The 21,633-nt window shown below is 47.9% G+C and overlaps 1 protein-coding gene across 9 annotated transcripts in view; it reads right to left on the reverse strand.

Moving 5' to 3' along the window:
• Positions 1–244: 244 nt before the first annotated feature.
• Positions 245–21,633, reverse strand: part of LHX2 (LIM homeobox 2) — a 46,245-nt gene continuing 24,856 nt past the window's right edge. Inside the window, exons 1-5 of one of the 9 annotated variants that reach the window (XM_080561993.1) lie at positions 18,210–19,098; positions 15,232–15,434; positions 14,449–14,831; positions 7,894–8,099; positions 245–1,060 (exon numbers count right to left, since the gene is read on the reverse strand). In XM_080561993.1, the coding sequence (XP_080418119.1) occupies positions 773–1,060; positions 7,894–8,099; positions 14,449–14,831; positions 15,232–15,434; positions 18,210–18,449 (1,320 nt within the window). In that variant the 5' untranslated portion in view covers positions 18,450–19,098 and the 3' untranslated portion in view covers positions 245–772. The other 8 variants (XM_080561992.1, XM_080561991.1, XM_080561990.1 and 5 more) reach the window with 8 other exon arrangements.

The following is a 21,633-nucleotide window of genomic DNA, read 5'->3' on the forward strand; positions in this document are numbered from 1 at the left end:
TGATAATTTCTATCTGCAACTAACAGTTATTTATTTCTCTATACTGAATATACCTAGACGGTTGTACGGGGGGGACTTCTCACCCATACAGACTTCAGGAACAAGAGGAATGTATACATCATATTTAGAGTTTATCCTAGGCAGATACCGTGTTTGAAATGCAATTTTCTAATCCTTTTAAATACAATCAGCCTATCTTGATTGTGAAGCTCATGTTAAATGTAACTGCAGCCATTACCAAGTAGTTTCCATAAGTGGTTTTATTACTGGTTAGATTTTACAAATTCTGGTATTCGAACAGACTTCGACCTTAAAATTCTAAAACAACAAAGCAACCAATGAAAGGCTTAGGACTATTCAAAGTAACAAACTCTTGACATTTTTGCCCTGGTCATAAATATACAGAGAGAAAAAGAGAAGTGGACACGGAATCCAAAGTATGTAGATAAAACAGTATATAAGGCACATGGCAGTCTTTGAAAATACAGAAGCTTTAGCCAACTTAAATTAATTGCTGTTTCCCTTGCTCAGTCCACAAAACTGTACAGTTACACAAATGTTGTGTTGCAATAGATCTTCCAAGTTATTCTTCAGTCCACACTCCGTAATACCAGAACACTACATTTCCTTCTTTTTTTTTTTCCTTTTTTTTTTTTTTTTTAGGAGAGATCCTAATTGTGGTTAGTCAGTTGCTCAAAGCCTCTATTAAAATACACTTGGAATTTCAACTAAGAATAATTTCTTTTTTAAAGAAATTATTAAGAAAGAGTCATCAGAAAAGGTTTGTAAGAGTTGTCTGTGAAGGACTTCGAGATTCATGAACCTCAAGACTTCCGGGCACTGACGTCAAGACAGATGTCACAGTAGGCATGGTAGGATTAGTCAAGTCCGTTAAAGTAGTGGGAGTGCTGGATGGACTCATGGAGGCATTGGATATTTCTGATGCAGGACCTGATGGGGTCCCTGCTTGGAGTGTTGAATCTGAAGTCTTATCCACCCCTGTGTTTTCTTGACGTAAGAGGTTCCGTCTGAATTTGGCTCGAGCATTTTGAAACCAAACCTGAAATAGTTTAATATAACAGGGTAGCATTTAAAGAGCTGCAGTGTTTAGAAAAGCAAAAGCAAACTCACAAATTCATCAAAGCTTGAATTGGTGAAGATGTTTTTATGGTAACATGTTAAAAAAGTAGCCCCAGTCATGAAAAGTGTCCTCTGCATGCCTGTGAAGCATTCCTCTTTCCCTCTCCTGCAATTCTCTGTGTAAACAGTCTGCTTGGGACAGGAGGGGAGTCATTCAGTGTAGGCTGTGTATAAAGTTGCCTACAAATTTGGCGGCCCCTGAGAATCCTTGACTGCCCTCACTCCCAGAAGTACTTGTCAGGACGAGATAGAAATCAAGCATCTGATGAACATAAACTCGCGAGTTTCAGCACCCTGCTATCTCAGGTCCATCTCCCATTGCGTGCAGAAGGTGACACAGCACAGCACCCTGCCTTCCTGCGGGCTCAGAGGGCTCTCTCGGGAACTTTCTCATGTCTTGTCTCAGCAGTGCTCTCACTTTTCAAAAAAGACTGTCCCTCTTTCTTACTCTTCTTTCTCAAATGATTCAGCTCCTATGCCAGTCTCATTTTAAATTTTTTCAGTCCTGGAATGGTGTTGGAAAAAGAGGCTCAAATGGTATTAAAAGCCCATATTGCATTAAAAAAATGTAATTTCAGAAGAAATGATAGCCACATACAGCAATAATATTTCCAAGATTTCTACTTCTTGCATTATTTATTACCTAACTAATCACTAACTAATCATAGGACAAATGCTATGACTACTGCTTTTTCAGTTAAATTTCAGTTTAGGTCCAAGCTAAAAATGCTCTCTACTGTTTACAGGATTTGTTTAAAGATAAAATATTTTTCTACCTATTTGAAAATAGATAAAATTTATTTGTGAAACTTGGATGAACTGTAGGTACAGAATATTACTTTGATTAAATTTGAAAATGCTATTAAATACCCTGTGTTCAACCTGCTGTATGTTGATGCCAGCTAATTTTGCTGGTACAACTAGCTGAAATTTCACTGCGCTTACTTATCAGAAGGCCTTCTGACATTGTTATGTTCTTTACAGTTGACTCAATCCTGATCCTACTGCTCTCACGTTGACCTCCTACAAGGAATAGGACCAAGTCTTTCCATTCCAGGTGCAATGAACTTCATCATCTCTGTATTTGTCAGAGAAAGGAGCTGAGTCAAAGTACCTGCCCAGCCTTAGTCCATCAAATTTCTCCGCTGTGGCCTGTACAGGGAAAGTGAGTGTGCAGAGCTCACAAGGCTGCTATGTGGTCACAGCATCCTTTACAGAAATCCTGACCCCTAACTCTGAACCTGCAGTCCCTGCCGCAGGATCCACTTCAGGCCAGGCTGCCGGCGGAGGAGTGGCACGGAAACACGACGCAGTCCTGTGAAGTCTCCTCTTTCCCTTCAACTTGCCAGCTGCAGTTAGAATTGGTGAAGATGGCTCAAACCATTTTTCCTCTGACTGGCTTTCTTCTCATCTATGGATGGTCCAGCCCCGAGTTCCCCCTATTGATCACTTCTCCTTTTCCTCTGGAAAGCTTTCTCTCTCAGCCAAGGGTCTGTAAGCACACGTACTCTCTCTTACACTCTCTCCTGGGAATGCCACAAGGAAATGATCCTCAGGCACAAATTCTAGCAGCGGCCATACGAGCTGCTTTCATTACTCACATCCCTACAGGTCCTTGTTTCAGTTTATGTTGGTGCTCCCCTTACTAAAACATTTTGTTTAAAGGGTATATATTGGTTTCATATACACAAAGAAAACAGAAACCTTCTCCTAAACTAGTACTGCAAAAATATATTAATTATTTTATAACACAGTCCATTATAGCGGTAAACCTGTGATGTGGTCAAAACTGCAAAAACAATTGTGGTATTTTTGCCTGAAACATTCAAAGCCAGTGTCTTCCCCTCGCATGACTGTTCATCCAGAGCCCTGCAAGAAGAGAGTCGTGGAAGTGTCTGTGCATGCTTCTGAGCAAGGTGAGGAGCCTCGTGTGCCAGGGGTGCAGGTGAAGCAAATTAGTTTGTTCTGGGCATTCGAGCTACAAAGTCTCAAGCGCCAATTAGTAGGAATGGTAGAAAACAGCAATTTTAACACTTTTGGGATTATTTTACCTTTCAGTAAGAGATAATTATATTTGTCCAACAAATTAAGAAATTTGGCTTCAATTTTTTAATATATACCTTCTAAAAATTGTAAAAAGAATCATATATATGAAGTTTAAGTTTAGAGACTGCCACTGTTGATATGTTGCATAGTTACAGCATAATTAAAACAGACAAAACCTCTAGTCCAGTTGAGATATTGTCAAGGTTAATCAGATAATGGTTACAGAGCTCTTTAAAGTTGTCCACTAGTAAATATTTGTAATATTACTGAAAAAGCATCTAAATATTTATTAACTGAAATTCAGAAAATGCCATGTTTTATGATAGAAATGAATAACAAAGTAATTATTGCAATAGTGATATTCTGGTATGCACTGAAGATATAAAAATATTTAGCAAAGATTTAACATTGAAGAGTAGTGAAAGAATTAAAACTATTGTTTTCTGAGTTGCAGGAATGCCAACTTGATTCGCTACTGCCCTGCGTTGTTGCGTATAGCTGTGCAAACGAGCGTGCAAGAGCTGGCGAGCCAGGGCCGCTGTCCCGTGCATAATGGCGGCAGTGCTCTATGTGCACACTGGCAATTCGGGCCCTGCACCTGTAACAGTATTACATCCAAGTAAAGAAATAATAACCCAAATATACATAACTGAAAGAATTGTTCCAGAAGGACTTATCTCACATCAATTACACAATTAGGAATCTGGTCTTCAGCACTGAAGAATAAAGAAATTCATTGGGAAGTACATAGTGTTTTTCTGTCCAACTGTATCATTACAGGGCTGAGCTGTTTCAAACCAAATGGGGAAAATATGGACCAAAACTCCCACTGAGAAATAAAAGCAGCCGTGAGACCCACTGACGCTACCACATTCTGGGGAGCCGAGCCGCCTGCCTGTAGCTGGGCAGCTCAGCAGCTAGGCAGAGTCATTCTGCAGTAAAAATATTATACTATCTCTTCAGTGATCTGCACTGCTAATTTATCTCTCTCTGTCTCCATTTCCTGACTGTAAAATGGGAATAAAATAACATGTCCATAAGACAGGGAAGTATTGAAAATAAATATGCTAATTGTTGTAAAGAATTAAGATATCATCATGAATGAGGTCATGCTATCTAAGATAACTTTATTTTTTGTTGGTAACACCTCCATTGTTGCAACTGTTGTATACTGGTTGTACGAATAGCTTACACTAGAAACAAATTTTTAAACACAATTTTGCTAATTCACACATCTACCTGGAGACATTTAGGTCAACTGAACTCTACTTACTAACAATGGGAGAAACAAATAAAAATGTAAAGGATGCTCCACCACACAGCAAACTGTGTTTACTCACTGAAGGCACATTCTGAGAATTGTTTTGATTATTAAACATACAGCTGAAAGAGAACTATAGGATATTTTATGAATGAAGGTTTGGTAAGTAGTCTGCAGTATGCTATCCTAAAGCAAATCTTCGCCAAAGGATAGTGCAGGATACTCACACACGACTGTGAAAATTTTCGTGCTTGTTGACTGCTGGAAACCGAATTAGCAAAGTCCAAATGCACGCAGGAATAATCTTTGTAGGATTTTCATCTCAACATTACTGGGGAGTGATTCAAGAAAGGATAAGCGGTGTAGAAGACACCCACTGAAAAACAATGGTTCATGTTCCTAAACTGCTTTTGCCATGGATAGTCGTTTTCCATACTCTTGGTTAGAGAAGAGGTACATAGCAATAGCTAGCAAACCGTATGTTCTTAGGGCTATCTACTTCCACCTTCACTTTCTAAACTCACAAAAAAGAAAGATCGATTCCCAAAAGAGTAACGTTTACACCAATTAGTTAGCTCACAATTAGCTGGTCACTTTAATTAAGAATGATAGCTTACAATAATGGACTCGTCCTCCCCAGCTGCAGTACAAGGTGCATATCAAAATGCAAATATAAAGCTAAATGGGAATGGAAATATATAAAGATAGGGAGTAAAAATATAAATAGGTTTACTGTAATTCTAATGTCATTACTTAAGGAAAATATTCTGCATTACAAAGCCACTGAATGAAATGTTATTTTTGAAGCAGTATGTTACATTTCCCTGTCATTCCACTTCTGGACATGGGTAGCTGATGACTAACTGTATATGAAGCCAAGACAGAAGTCAGGTCTTCCAAGTCCAGTATCACAGATCATTCATTATGAACATGGCCAAACTCTCTGCTCACCTACAAGCCACCCTCATTACATGTTATATGGAACTGCCTTTATAGTAATGGCACTATAGCCATTTCCTGAAAACACCAGGAACTCCTCTGCACGTTTAGAAAGCCCACTGGTTTCAGAATAAGAGAATTTGTCTTTCTCCTCATCTGCTACCTTGTATTTTCTATTACACTACATTCTGTTCATGATAGATAAAGAATCATTATCTTTCATCAGCTGAACTGAGACCTGAACATACAAAAATACAAGCGCTTACAGACATGCCTAATAACAAGATAGGGAAAGCAGAAAATTTCTTACTACTGGAATGTGTGTATATACATCTGGGAGTCCATACGCCTTCAGCATGTGAGACAGCCTAATACTAACGATGCTTGTTTAGATCAATAGTGTCAGTGAATTACTTCATGTTCAATAAATGACACAGATGGAATGCCAACCATTCTGGCGCAAAAGAATTAACAAGTGACACTATTCAGTAACCAACATCACGAAGAGTTTTCCCCAGCAAGAAGCAACCTTGAAACTTGTACGGGTGAACTTCAGCGTTCGAAAAATTCCCTCCATGGTTTCAGAAGCACACATTATTTTCTCTCACAGGTTAGAAATAAACCAACTGGGCACAAAGGTTCTAAAATCCAAAAAGCAAGTTTGTTTTTTAAAGCCCAAATTAATTTTCAACGGAGTAGAGAGTGCTCATAACAGACAGAAAAACTCAAGCGATACTACGCAAAGTATCACTCCGAGTCATTTTCTTGAAGTGCCTCCAACAGCACCATCCTCTGTGTGCAGTCCTCACCACCAACTATTACCTTGCACCACTCTTCAGCTAAAGGAGCCCAGAGATAAAGAAGCATTTAACTGTGGAAGTAAAAGAAGTGAAACACCAATTACCAAAACCATGAAAAAAGTTTTGTAGAATTGTAAAGGTTTGCCACAAAAAAAGAGGAAGCACTGTGCACCTTAAAGCTGGGAGATGTGGTGTACTTAACGTGGAAACAGAAGCGATCAAGAAACTGAAAGAGAGGCTGAAGAGAGACATGGAATTCAGCTTTAGAGAGAAGAAATACATTATAAAAGGAAGGAACAGAGAAAAAGACTTGGAAAAGATTTGGAAGGACAGGCTCATTGGGTGAAAAGAGAATAGATATGGAAGTCAAAGTTGGTGCAGACTGAGGAAAAAGAACAGAAGGCAGATCAAGAGAGAGGCATTTTCTAGGCACCGATCTAATTTCTTCATGCACTATGTGAAATTTCCCAGATAATTCAGGTGTGAGTGCACTGGTAACAAAGTAGATATCACTCAAGTGTGTAAACTCTGATGAGAAAATGAGGAAGTGCAAAAATAATGATAGTTAAATGCAGAAAACCCTTTGTTCCACACTCATAGATAAAAGAGAGCTGCTATGAGAGGCACTATGTCAAGTGCTAGGATGTGCACCAGTTATAGAGGAGGAATCTGTTCCACTGCAAATCAGCTTCACAAAAACAAGCAAAATCCAGCTGTGATGGACATGGCCAAGAGAAGGAATTACATACAGTTTTTCATTAGCAGTTTTACTAGGAAGCCTACAAACCTTTATTCCTTTTTCAGTTAGGTGTAAACACTACAAGATCCACAATTCTCCAGTGAATTCAGGTTTTTTTCAATGTTTTTGTTTGCTGCCCTCCACTTGCCTATGAATTTGTGAGGGCTGTCCACAGTGCTTTCCCAGGCGCCTGAGCCCTAGCTTTCTCTACGAAGCCCACAAACCATTTTTTTCTACTATTAAAGATCCATTTAAAGACTTCAGCAATAGATTTTGGAATGTCATGCCTCCTATATGCCCACATTTATCTCTAGTTATAGTTACTGAATAAGTGCCCATTAAAATTCACTTCCTGAATCTGAACTATAAATTAGAATGGAGGTAATCCAGCTAATATTCTTACCTTTTCTTGCCATAATAATTCAAATGGAGTGTATATCCTTGAAGCAAGAAAAATCCAGCTTTCAGGGAAAAGGTACTTTCAAAATGCAGTCGCCTTTCATTCTAAATTACTTTACTATGACTAAAAAAATAATCTTTGAAAAGTTAAATTTGTGTCCACTTACATTGTGAAGGAAAAGACATCTTCCCTGTCTTGATAAAATAATAAACAACTGCTGATTACTCACTTACAAAGAAAACCATTTCTAAATTAAGAGTTCTCTATTTACATTAACTGAACTTTTTTCTTTTTCTTGCAGCAGATCAGAAGCTAAAACATGCACCAGAATTGACTAACTTCAGGAAAACAAGTAGGACCCCATGCCTTCACAACTGTCATTAAAAATTAAAACCCAAGTGATCTGCTTTTGGGAAGCTGAAATGAAATAACTTTTCTCATACTTTCTAGAATGTAACTGATGTCTCACAGAAGGTATGAATGATTATGAAAAGCTTGAAGATTAGTAAAATCCACAGCATTTCTTATATAAAATTGATGTTTTGGTACAAAAGACTGCTCTTCTTACCTGAAGAACTCTTTTGGTCAGGCCGGTTTTCTGAGCTAGCTGTTTCAAGTCCTTGGCATCAGGATTGTGGTTAATAGCAAAGTATGACTTCATTGTCCGCAACTGGTGGTGTTTGAATGATGTCCTCATACGCTTTGTTTTCTGATTGCTGGGGTATTGCTGGTCTCTATCCAGGTGGTCACCATCGTTTTCATTGCAGCTTAAAGCTTAAGGCAACAAGACGAAAAGGCGTGTAAACCTATTGCTCTGTGACCAACATTGTTTGCAGTTCATCTGAGAGCAGCAATTAAAATAACATACCATGGCATGTATTGTACTGGTACAAATCCTACTTGCCTTCCCCTCCATTTCTGCATCTTCTATTTTTCCCTTACAATAACCAGTCTGCGAGGACCCTCACCTGCCTCTTTATGGCTTTTAAAATGTCAGGTCTGTTTCCTTTTTTCTTTCCTCCATCTCCACACAGCCTTTCCTCCACTTTCTGCTTGTAGGACAGTAGCTGTCCTCAACTCTGTAAAGTGTTTTAACGTACTTTGTATCACTATAAATTGTGTTGTAATATACAAAGAAAGCTGTACAATAGAGCCCACTTAAATCTCGATGGAACAGACCAGTTAAAATTATAATTATTTCCTCCATCAAACTAAACCCTGTAGAGTACAAGAGAGACCATTAAATGAAACACTATAAAAGAAATAAAGTTTGTGGGTACCAGACAGCAAATTATGACTATAATTTGACTAGCTCAAGAAATAAAGCTGTTAATACAATATATCAGCAGCACACCAAATGAAAAAAAATACACTTTTTTATTATTTATATTTACATTTCATTTTTTAAGCATTTGAAAATACTACTTTGAATGACTGATTCTGTTATATTCTTTTGAAATCACTGAATGAGACTGACTGACACATTTGCATAAATCAACTGCAAAGCCTGCAAAGGACGTCTGTGACCAAGGAAAATTGTAATAATTATCAAATTGTATTAAATGTTGAATGCCAAACAAAATAGTCTCATAGACCAAAAGTAGTTTTTAATTTACATGTGCATAAAGTAAACCATAGAAAAACTCTTAAAATAACATTAAGGACCAAGCTTAAATTCACTAAAAAAAATCATGGATATAACTGAAAATTAGCTCTAATAAGCTGTCATTAACTTACTTTTTCTGCTCCAGTATTTGAAACTCCCTTTTAATTTCCTGTAAGTTGTAGGTTAAAAGTAATGAAAAATCACTACTATCTCTATTCTACGTAGCACGCAAAAAAAGCAGACAAGTGTATTTTAAAATGTGAGTTATTGGTGAATTTCCTAAGCACATAAAGAGATTTGTTTTCAGTTATCCATTACCACTGATTCATTACAACTGAGTACATTTCATGGACATGTATCTCTTTGTAATCATGCTTTAAATTCATACTGTCTAGGAGAGTTTTTCAGCCCTGTTGAATACATTCAATTTCTGAAAGGCATGCATTAAAACCACTATTTAAAAAATAAAATAAAACAAAATGCACATACTCATGGGGAAATATGCATATAGATACACTAAAAAGCAGTTTTGCAGCATGTGCAGTGGCTGCTTCGCAAATTTCAGCTTTTCAAAAACTTTAAAAGATGTGGCACAACATAGAGCAAGGCCTGCAAAACTTCAGCTGTGAGACCAAAAGCAGGCTTGTTTAATAGATCGGTAAAAAGTGTCTGAAGCCTCAAATATCTTGGTGAGTTTCTGTACCCCTACAATTCAAAAAACAGCCAGAAATAAATGTGCTGGATATATAAATGTGTGCACATGTATGTGCATGTGTATACATTTCTATAAATCCTTTGCAGACCTAACTTTCTTGTGCCAAATTCCAGTAATAAGAAGCATTTCTGCTTGTTTTCGTGATGTATGGAAAGACTGGAAGCACCTCAGTTTAAAAGGTGTAAGACACACAAAAGGAGATAGTAAAAATGCAGTATTAATGGAGCTGGACAGAATGTAGCAAAGTCTTTTTTCTGGTTTAAGAACTGAGATTTAGTTGCCAAACTGGAGTGACCCCACAAGCTCCAGTCTCCTTCAGAGCTACAGTTCTCCCTCTAAATAATACTGGGAAGAATAACTGAAACTGTATTTCTTATAGCAAAAGGTATTGTGGAAATGTAAAACAACACTGTACTTGGTCTTAAAACATACTCACAGAATTGTAGATGTTAGAAATGGAAAAGACCTCTGTGTGTTGTCTTAAATGCTCTCAAACCCTCCCAGAAATAACAGGGCAAAGAGTTAGGAGGAAGCGCATCAAAATATCCATCAGAAGGACTGAGACCTGTTAACATGCAGCAAAACAAACCCTAGGGCTGCAAGTAGCTGGATTTTAACCTGTTCTACAGAGAATGAGATACAATCAGGATCCAAGGAAATAAAACTGATTCTAAATCCTCCCAGAAGGGAAGGAGGGAATCTGCTTCTCATCAACTGGACAACGAACAATTTGCTCTTTCAATTTCTTGTAATTTTACCCCTAATCTTCTAAATAAAAATAACATTGAGATGACAGTGAATATGTACCATTCGAGACCAGCAAACCGTTGTCCTTTTCTAGGAAGTTACAAAACAGACTTTGAAAGTGCACAAGGGTGTCTGCTCTTCCTCATCTTGCCCAAGTGCTTTGGGCACCCGCAGCATCCCCCAGCCTCACCTAACCCTCCTCGTTAGTGCCGCTTCCCCTCTCCTATTTGTTTCTGGTACTTGGCACCATCTCCAGAATTTGGTTGTACCAATCCGGTATTACGTGCAGCTCCTGCCCAGCCCGAGATGTCCACGGGCGCTGCAGGCGCCGACACAGAAGTGCGTGGAGACCTTAGGAGCGAAGGAGTTTCTGCAAGGGCCACCCTGGTGTAAGAGTGGCACCGTACGCGCCCCTCGTGCCGTGTTCTGGTTTCCAGGCACTTCCTCCCTGGTCCTTCGTGGTGTCCCTGCACATCGCCCAAAGGAATTGCTCAACCACCCGGACTTAGGATTTCCATGCAATTGCAGCATCTAGGACTCCTGCTGGGAGTTCAAAAATACAACTGGTAACATTCCAGTCAGAGGAGCCTTAAATTAACTAACGCTTCATTCCTATGTTGTGATAAAGCAAATTCTGAAGTGGTGCCAAGTATCTCTTCTGACCCCAGGCCACTTCTGAGGCCCTGCTGCCTTTCCCCCGGCCCCCACGCCCAGGCCATCGCCCCGCCGTCCATCCGCTGCCCTCACCAGAGGCGACCCCTCGCAGCCCCCCCGGCACCGCGACACCAGCGCCCGGCCGGCCACGAGGTGAAGCCCGCAGAGAGCGCGGCCAGGAGCTGGCTCTCGCTCCCTCACATCAAACCATCGCGCTTCGACGCCGGGGACCAAAATATCCTCGGCAGAATAACGTGTAAAACTGCCTCTAAAAACAGCGACACGAGTACGGAGCGGGACGCGCCGTTATCCTTGCACAAACCCTGTTTGCAGGAGGGAGCCGGGGGCACGGCTCCGCGCTCAGCCCCGGATCCCCCACGTCGGGGCCGCGGCGCCGGAGGGGCCGGGGGCGAGGAATTTCCTCGGGGGGGGACTTTTGTTCTTAGCGGCTCGTGTTTGACGCGTTACGCTACCCCCAAACGAAAGCGAACCAGCCCCGGTCCGGGAAGCGGGGCGAAACACGAGGCGCGTTCGGCGCTCGCCGCCCGCAGCGCCCCCGGGTGCGGGGCCGGCCCCGCTCCCACCCGCGGCTGCCTGCAGGGGGCCGGGGCCGGCGGGGGGGGGGCCCGGCCGGGAGCGCAGAGCGGAGCCCGCAGCCGCAGGGGGGGCTCGGCACCGGGACAGAGCTGCGGCCGGGGGGCAGGAGGGGACGCGGCGGACACCCGGACCTCAGGAGGGGACCTTGCGACCCGCCGCTCCCCGGGCGCTGCTGGGGACGGGGGTGCCTGCGGCCCGCCCGCCCGCCCAAGGGGGCCGCAGCGGGGCTCTGCGGGGTCCCCCCCTCGGAGCCGGCGCAGCCCTGCCCCGGCCGGGAGCTTCCCGTCCCGGGGGGAGAGGGAGGGGGGAGCTCGCCAGAGCTTCCCCGGGTTTCTCAGGAAAAAACTCCTGGCAAAGCTGCTCGCGGGGCCAGCCCCCTCCCGGCCCCGCTGCCGGCCCCGGGGCGGCGGGGCCGGGACCGGGAGCAGGAGCGGGACCGGGAGCAGGAGCGGGACCGGGAGCAGGAGCGGGACCGGTACCGGAGCAGCGCCCCGCAGCGGCCCGGCCCCAGAGAGCCGCAGCCCGGCCGGGCCCCGCCGCCCGTGCGGGAGGGAGCGCCCCTATAACGCCCCCGCTGCCCGCCCGGCCCCGGGCGTGGGGAGCTCCCGCTGCCCCCCGCCTGCTCAGCACTCCTAGCGCTTGCAAGGAGAGGTCCCTGTCTTCTTATTAAAGGCAGAGCGGAGAGATGGGAATAAAGTACATTGGGCTGGGGGAGGTTTGGGGTCTAATCCACAAAGGGAGTATTCAGAATTCTTTACAGGTGCTTCTGTGTTCAGCAAGCTTTCAGCCATTGATTTACTGACCTAAAAAAAAGAAACCAACATCAAAATCCAATCCAACAAGTGAAAGAAGAAATTACGATCACAGGAACACACTTTAAGAAAAAACAAAGAGAGAGAGGGAAAAAAATCTTTTTGAAGTTTCGGCATCCTTCTAAGCTATTTTCCACTTGTCAGGCTCTATCCACATCCAAAACCCATCATCCCTGTGCAAACGGAGTCTCGTTTAAGCAGAAACAAGAGCCAGTCCAATTCATGGCGCAGATGAGTGTTTGCTGCTATTTACAAAATAATTCCTGTCCCTGCTCTGGCCGCATCTCCGGGTCCCCCTTTTCCCACCACCTCTGGTGAAGATTTATTTACACGAAGCTTGCTACACAAAGTACCAGCCCCGAATACCCTCAGAGGACAACACCGTGCATTTCTCGGGAGGAAACGAGAAGTTCCATTAAAAATGGAGAGAAACTATCACACTTTTAAACGGCTTCCTTTTAGAAGACAGAAAATAGAAGGCTTTGCAATAATTTGCTGGTTTGTGAGATTTAAAAATCAACAGACAACCCGGTCTGATTTCCAAGATCAATTACACTTATTACCATATAAATTAATCGATTATCGGTTTAGCAAATATTAAGCAGACAAATAGTTTAAGCGAAGAAGCTAAAAGCTCCTCAAGGAAGATCTCTGCAGCATCGTTTACAGGGTCTAACCCCAAATTCCACGAGCAAACTCGGAGGGCAATTATTTTGGAAACGAATTCTTCAAAACGCGGCTAAGGACGGCGCGGTTAGGACGCCGGGGAGCAGCAAGACTTTCCGGGGCTGTGCTCCCACCCGGGACAGACGCCGCTGCTCCGGTTTACGGGTCCTTTGCATGGGAACATCTGCCCTGCACGGGGAGGCAGCGGAAGGCCGCCTGGACCGCAGCCCCCCGCAGAGGAACCCTTCTTAAACGGGGGAGCCGCCGCTGCCTGCGTGTGCGGGAGCTCGCGGGGACACCGCCAGGCGCACCTTTCACCAGCCTTCACCCCTGGGACGACCCCGGGTTTCTGAGCCGTTCCCAAATCGCTGCCGAAGGCAGCGGTGGGTGGCGGCCCCGTCCCGAGGGGTGCTCGCCATGCCCCTTCTCCTCGCCCTTCTCGGCGCCCCCGCCTCGCCCTGCGGCCTCCCCGCGCCCCCCCGCGCCCCCCGAGCCCCCCGGCCCGGCTGCCCCGGCTCCCACCCCGAGAGCGCCGCGGCCGGCCCCGGGCAGCCCGAGGGGGCAGCCCGACGGCTGGGGCACGGCCCCGGGCGGCCCCCCCATGGCCGCCGTTCCCCAGGGACAGCGGGCCCCGCACGGTGCGGCCTTTGGGGCCCCGGGAAGGCAGGAGACCGCCCCGGCTCCTTTCCCTGCAAAGTTCCGGAGCCGCCGTGGGGAGGCCGGACGAGGAAACTCCTCGGCGAGTTGGCAGCTGAGGGCAGAGCGCCCGGGGCACGGCTCCCCCCGGCAGGGCCGGTCCCGGCGAGGGGCAGCGAGCGGCGGCGCCCAGCCCAGCCCAGCCCAGCCGGCCCCGTCCCGGCAGCGCAGCCCCGGCCCCGGCCGCAGCCACCTGCCCCCCGCGGCCCCCCGGGGGCGGCCGCTTTTCGGCCCCCTGCCCCCCGAGGCGGAGGTGCGGGAGCTCGAGAGAAGGGCAGAACGCTTCGCCCATCAGCAGCCTCGGAGGGTGTAGCTACTAAAGAAAATTCACAGCTCTCTGAAGTGCTAACTTCCAAGCTCTGGTTTCCAGATTTTATTTCAGGCTCCACTCCCCCCTCTCCCCCTCCTTAACCAGATGACCTTGCTTCAAAACATTTTATTTCCAGCTGAAGTGAAAAATGCTAACATATTAGCTTCTGTAATTGCAGTTTGACAGCACTTGATCTCAATAATTATGCTGCAGCTAAACTATTATTAACGGTTTAAGCTAAAATAAACGGAAATCCCCCTTTGGAAGTGAACAAAAACAAACCGTCGGAATTGTTCTTGGGGGAAGATGGGGTCTCTTACCTGCGTTGTACGCTGCCAGGTCTGCCCCAGGCCCCGGGCTCTTCCTTTTCCTGGGTCTCCCCTTCTGGACAGTCCCCACGCCGTTGTAATAAGGCAGTCCCAAAGTACTGGCAGAGCCCGCTCCCAGTGCTGGGCCCTTCCCAGCGGCTACATCCGAGTGATTGAAATGCACCTGGTACTCCCCCTGGATGAGAGTCTCGAAATGGAGGCGGCAATACACCAGATTGTCCTTCATGCCAAAGTGGTCGCCGGTGGTCAGCATCTTGTTGCAGGTGGTGCAAGTGAAGCAGTTTAAGTGATATACCAAATCCCTGGCCCTCATGACCATTTCGGAGGCAGAAATCCCCAGGTGACACCTCGCGCATCTCTGCACCGAAAACCTCCTGCAAAACACAAGGGCCCGAGGAGACGGTGAGGGGCGCATCCCGCCCTTCCCGCTGGGCGGCCCGCGGAGGGGGGCTGCGGGCCGGGGCACGACGCCGGGCCGCTGCCGGGAGGGCGGCAGGAGCTGGGGGGCTCGGCCCCGCTCCCCCCGCGGCCGCTGGAGCCCGGGCTGCGGCCGGGAGCCGCGGGGAGCCGCCCAGACCCCCCGGCCCCCGCCCCGTCCGCAGCCCCCCGGCGGGACCCGCGTGGGGCCGGGCCGGGCCGCTCCGCTCCGGGCCGCCCGCCGAGGGGCCTCGTGCTCCCAGAGCAGCCCGGGGGATGCGCCCGGCCCCGGCCGGGAGGCTCCGGGAGCCCGCGGACCCCCCTCATCCCCCCTCTCGGGGCGGCTTTGCGCTGTACCTGTAGTAATCCTCCTTGCAGTAAATGCTGCCGTCCTTGCTGAAGCAGGTGAGCTCGGACTCCAGGTTGAGCTTGCACTCGCAGCACTTGAGGCAGCGCATGTGCCACTGCTTGTCCACGGCCAGCAGGTAGTAGCGGTCCGAGATCTTCCCCCCGCAGCCGGCGCACAGGGCAGCGCGGTCACTGCTGATGGACGGCATGCTCTGCTGGGGAGAACAACCGCGGGCCGTTAGCGAGAGCCAGCGGCTGCCGCGCGGCTCAGCCCCCCCGGCCCGGCTCCTGCCCCGCTCCTGCCCCGCTCCTGCCCCGCTCCTGCCCCGCTCCTGCCCCGCTCCTGCCCCGCTCCGCGGCCGGGGGGCTCCGAGGCGGCCGGCCCCGGAGGGGGGGGTGGGGGGGTGGAGGACGGGCCGAAAGCGGCCGGGGGTGGGGTGGGGGGCGGCTGAAAGCCAGGCTTTCTCGCTCCGTTTTTTTCCTTTTGTGAATTTGCCAGTCCCAGATCAAGAAAAGATGCTCCTCAATAAACAGGCGCAATCGTCAGAGCAGGGAAAATCGCAGAGAGTTAATTCTAAAATTTACCGTTACGGATACGCGGAGAGCGCCTGCATAGTTAATGCCCCGTGAGTGCGGGTCTGGGTGTGTATTTTCCTAGCTATAAAATTCCGAGTGAATTACGATCAAACCCCCCAGCAGCCGCAGCGGCACAGGCGCAGCTCCCTGCGAGCCGCTCCCCACCGACCCGCGCCCCGGGCTGCCCCGAGCCGAGGCACCGCAGGGATCGGGAAACACAACTGCCGAGGAGACGGACGCTACTGGTCTGAGGCGCTGAACGCTTCATCAGAAAAACGAAATAGTGGGGGAAACAGAGAGGAAAAACAACAGAGTGCTTTAGATTATGCTGGGATAAACTTGGAAGCAATAAAACTAAATGTAACCCCTATATAATTTAATAGTTTAGTGTTAAATCACAATCCAATCGAAACCCCCTGCAAAAAAAAAACAACAAATACATTTTCTGTCAACTCCTACCAAAAAAAATAAAGAAAACACTAAAAGAAAATAAAGAGAAAAAGAATATCGGAAACCGTTTAAGCGCGCTCATGTATTTTACCCAGCACCCTCAGCCTAAACCCAAACCCGAAGTCAGGACAAGAGGCTCGGAGTGGGGCAGTGTTTGTGGCAGACCTGGCACTGCGCTGCCGTCCGCTTCGTCCCCAACTTGTCAGCATGGCAGTGCTCGAGGCCGGCCCGCACGGTGGTGCTGGGGCCAGAGCTGCCGTCCTGCAGACGCGCCGGAGCCGCAGAGCTCCCGCTCGGGGCGGGGGGAAGCCGCGTGTTTACTTTTACCTCCTCTAGAGCCTTAAGTCCCTGCGCGAAGCAAGGAGAGGGAAGACAGCTAACGGGAAGAACTGAAAGAAAACGAAGCTGTGTTTCCAGCACATGCTGACGGATTACTTTCATCCAGCACTCGCAGAGATCGCCAACCCCCAGCACCACGAGCACTACTGCTGGCACTACAGCATTTCCACTACCAGCAGTACGTACAAATAAAATTATGGCACTAGAGCGGCATGGGAGCCACACAAGTCCACTGGTAGCTTAGTCCTTTAAGGCATTAACTGAACTCTGATTAGGGACCGTTTTATAACCAAAGTAGTTCCTTATAAATCCACTTTAAACAAAACACGATTTTTTCTGCTTTACCAGTAACAAAAATATTCTGATATCCAGAAATGGTATTTAAGGATCTAGTATCCTATCCCACTGCTCATTCTATACACGTGTGCATGCAAATAAATTCTAAGTAGATATATCAAGGTATCATGCCACAGTATTACTCCAGGAAAGATAACTTGATATTGTTTAATTTTACAGAGAAATATTAAGTTTTCCAAAGAAAACCAAAACTGCTTTGATTAGAAATCATGTTCAGCCCTTCTAGCTGAAAGGCTTATTTTCAGCCAGCATTCCAGGATTAAATAATCTCACTGTCACTTTTAAGTAAATTTCTCCATAGCATTTAGAGAAGTAACACCTATTGTTGAAGTTTTAAAAACCAAGCACAGATATCTTTCTTGCACATGCCCATATCAGCTTAAAAGACAGCATTACCAAAATATGGGATCATTTCTCCCCAGAATTATCGTTTCTTAACCAAAAAAACAAACCAAAACAAAATAAAAACAGTACACAGAAAATGTTGATTCAGTTAATACACTTGAGAAATCTCTTCCACTTTTCTGGCTTAACTCTGCTTCGAAAGATGCGTCTTTTTATTATCTAAATGTATTAAAATGCAAGTAGTGCGCATTAGCAGACATAAGATAAAAGTGATAAAGTTATAAAAATTTGCATCCGTCTGTCTCCCTGAAACACATCCTCTAAATCCATTTGCCATGTTTGCAAATCCAGTGTTCACGTATCTTTCTATTACGAAAAAATAATAATTTAAAGATGCTCGAGTTTTAGTTTTCCTTTTATTTATTTATTTTTTTTACTTAGTGCCATAACAACTACCTCAGCGTGGACATCCCACCTGAAAAATAACACCGAATCGGATTCTTTGTTGTTTGTGTTTCCATTCCGCAGAGAAAAATTTCGCTGTGCCAGAGCGTTATCTGTATAAAAGCATACTTTGCCTCTCCCTAAAAACTTTAGAAGGCCGGCCGGGCTGGGGGAAGGGAAGGCGTTCTTGGACGCTACCAAAAGGCTGGTCTAGCTTTCTGTTTTCTCGCAAGAGCAGTACCGCTCCTTTCACCCAAGCGTTACTATTACTATGCATATTATTAATAATTAACAGTTTCATGCCTTTCCCCGTGGTTTTACTCGACCTTTTGGGGGTGTCTTTATGCTTAATTTTCTTCCGATTTAGTATTTTGCATACGTTTCCCCCCGACCTGCTATTTTAAAGGAAAAACTGTATTTTTGAGGGGTTCGTTATGTTCAGGGGGCTGAATGACTCCCACTCCTTCGCCTCCTACCGTTTCGGTCTCTCCCCTGTCTATAGCCGAGCTGATGGCCGGTGCTTCGCTTTTGGTTCTCCGATCCATCTCGTCGATGACCCCGTGCATCTCCGAGCCGGACAGGCTGTGGAAAAGCATCGCTGAGGAAGCGGAGGAGGAGGCCCCGAGTTGCTGCTGCTGCTGCTGCTGCTGCTGACAGTTGTCGGGGTCCCTGCAGGAGCCCAGAACTTGCATTAAGCGGAGCCCTCCCCCATGCATCTAGCACGGCCGCCCCGTCTCTCCTCGGGCTCGGGGCTCTCCCCCCGGCGGAGCTCTCCGGAGCGCGGCGCAGGCTCGGGTCCGGGGTCCCGCGGGGTCGGGGAGCAGCAGAGGCGGGCGGAGGGGCCGAGGGAGCGGGGACCGCCGGCGCTGTGAGCTTCGGGCTCGGCTCTAGGCTGCTGCGCGGCCCCGGCGCATCCCTCTGGGAGGCTTCTTCAGCGCGGGGCTCATCGCCCCAGGTGCGGTCCCAGGCTTTACGCTCCGGCCCAGCCGGCAGAAGGCTGGGCAGGCTTACGGTGGGGAGGGATTAATAAATAATAGGAATGCATTTAAAAAAAATAGAATTAAACCGTCTTCGGTGAGAAATAATAAAAAATAAAATAAAAATGAGAAGGACAAGCCCCTACATCGCACTGTGCGGGGTTTGGAGGAGGCGGGCGGGGACGGGAGGCTGCAGCGGGCGGAGGGCAGGCTGGCGCTGCGGGGCCGGGCCGGGTGCCCCCCGCGCGCACTCACGGTCCGGAGGGCTGGCAGCGGCGGCAGCTCAGGGGCAAAGTTTGCTCCGTCCCCCGCTCCTCCCCCAGCCCGCCGGAGCTCATTGGGAAAGGAGAAAGCCGGGGGGAAGGAGGGAGAGTTGGACGGGCACCAGGTGGGACGGGCACTCGGCGGCCCCCCTCGCTCCTTAAGGCGGCGCGGCCCGGGGCGGCTGCCGGCGGGGGGGTGTGGGTGGGTGGAGCGGGGGTGGGAGCCGGGCGCGGAGCGGCGCGGGGCGGCGCGGGGCGGCGCGGGGCGGTGCGGGACGGCGCGGGGCGGTGCGGGGCTGCGCGGTGGCGGCGAGCCCGCGTCTGCAGCCCGGGCGCCGCGCGAGGCTCCGCGCCTTTTCTAGAGGCGCGCTGACATCACGTCCTGCCCCGCCGCCATTGGCTGCCGCCGCGCCCCGGGGCCGCCGGCATGTGCTCGGCCGCGGCCCCGCCGCCGCCCCCCGGCCCCGGCCCGGCCCCGGCCCGGCCCCGGCACGCGGACGCGGGGACGCACGCGGGGACGCGCGGCCCGGCCCCGGGACAGCCCCAGGCCGAGCCTCCCGCCGCACGGGTCTCGCCCCGGGAGCGCCGGGCAGCGCGGAGGCGCCGAGGAGCGCCCCCCTTGCCCCAGCCCGCCGAGGGCCGCCTGCCGCCGCTCGAGGCCCGGTGAGCCCCGCGGGGTGTCCCCGCGCTTAGGGCAGGGGGCCGCCTGCCCTCGGCCCGGGTGGAGGCGTTGCGTGTCCCCGGGAGGACGAGGCGCCCCGCGGGACGGCCGCTCGGCCCCTCGCGAAGCCCGGCACCGACCCACCGGACCTGGCGGCGGCGGGAGCTGCCCGGACACCGGCCCGGAGTCGCGCCTGGAACCAGCGGGGCTTCACGCGTCAGGTCACCGAACTTCGGCCGAGTGTTACCGGAGCCGTACCGTACCCATCCCGGCGCAGCAACTGATCCCCGCCTTCCCTAAAGCACAGGAGGTTTTAGGTACCGCCCGTGGTGGGAGATGTGCCCCCAGTACGGCAGGCGCGGAGCGTTGCTCGCTTCACACCCTGGGCTCCGCCACCTCTTGCTGGGGAACAGCATCGCGTGGCCCCTACTGAGGCGCTTCGTTGTACACATCCTCCTCTGGTGCTGCTATCCCCAAATCTGTTAGTACCAGCCCCATTCGGGATCACGCAGTTGGTTACATACACTTTGGAAGTGAGAAAGGTCACGGATTCTTACGCTCCGTCTGACATCGCGGACTATCTAAAAGACGCTGTATTTTTTATGGAATTAAAAAGCAATATTTAATACGACTGTATTGCCCAAGTGGCCGGAACCAGTAATACCAATAGCATGCGAAAAAGGCATGGCATGACCTCCAGTTCACAGGCTATCTCTGATTATCTACTTAATGGATATACAAACACGAGAAGACATCCAACCCTTGCTACCAAAACACAAGGAGAGTAACAGAATGTAAACACAAAGCTGCTAATGTACACACTGACACATGAATGACATTTACATTGTTCAGAATAAAATCCAGGGTATCCTTGAATAATGAGCAACAGAAAAAATGCTACAGCAAAGTAATCTTTACAATCAACTGCGGGCTCATTTGAAACGAGTTTTTTTTCATTAAAAAAAATGGTGCAGCTAATAATAAAGTCTTTTAACCTGTATTTTGTTATAGGTGACAGGTGAACAAATCACAGGTCTTGAGTTTCTCTACCCTGCCTCTCTTGGTAACGTCATCTCCAGTACCATCTGCTACCTACCAGACAAACAGACCAACCACATAATGAGGTACCAGCTTCCACCCAGCTACCGTGACTAAATCAGAACAAAAGATTCAACGCCTCCTTCAACAAAGGAACACAAGTCTAAGCTGTCTTTGCTAATTGCTGGGTTTCAGGTTGTCTGTTACAGATTTTAAGTGAGCTACAAACTTCCATCAGATACTTAGAGCTGTTGGATAAAGGTACTAAGAATAAAAGATAAATGGAAGCAAAAGGTAAGAGAGAAGAGAAGAAAGCTTAGAAAATAAGTAACTACTTATGGTAATTTAAAGGCTGTGGAATAATATAAACATGAAAGACCAGGGGGCAGAGTGATTGATATCTCATATGTTTTTGATGCCCCTACGGTTATTAGAGTGCAATATATGGGAACATACAATAAACTATGAATTAAAATGTAATTGTAGCTTCAGGCGTCTTCTTCATTGTCTGCTGTGGTGTTATGTCTTCATGCACCGTGATTGACAAGGTGTAATTAATCATCTTACTCAGTTGTAAATATGGGCACCCTTCACAGTAGGCATCAGGAAGTGTGTACCAGCAAAGGAAGCAATAGTTGACGCTGATATACCATTAAATCAAAATCAGAACGCTTATATGTTCAGAAATGTGTGTTTGGTGTGATGCTGTTATCATTTATTTCTAAAATACTGTACCAACAGATTTACTTGATTTGCAAGTTAACTACAACATTAACTGGTTTTATTTATTTTGTCTCTTCTTCATTTTTATAGGCAATGATGTTGTTCTCCTAAAATGTGAGACAGTTTGCTTCTTGTCAGCAAGTGGAGCTCAGCTCAGCTCTTCATCTCCCTGAGCTGCTGGAGACAGACTAGCATGCTTCAGATTTACTTGCTCGATAGACTGACTTGAAATGATTCT

The sequence above is a fragment of the Anser brachyrhynchus genome (genome assembly GCF_964034855.1).
Source record: "Anser brachyrhynchus genome assembly, chromosome: 19".
Taxonomy (NCBI): Eukaryota; Metazoa; Chordata; class Aves; order Anseriformes; family Anatidae; genus Anser; species Anser brachyrhynchus.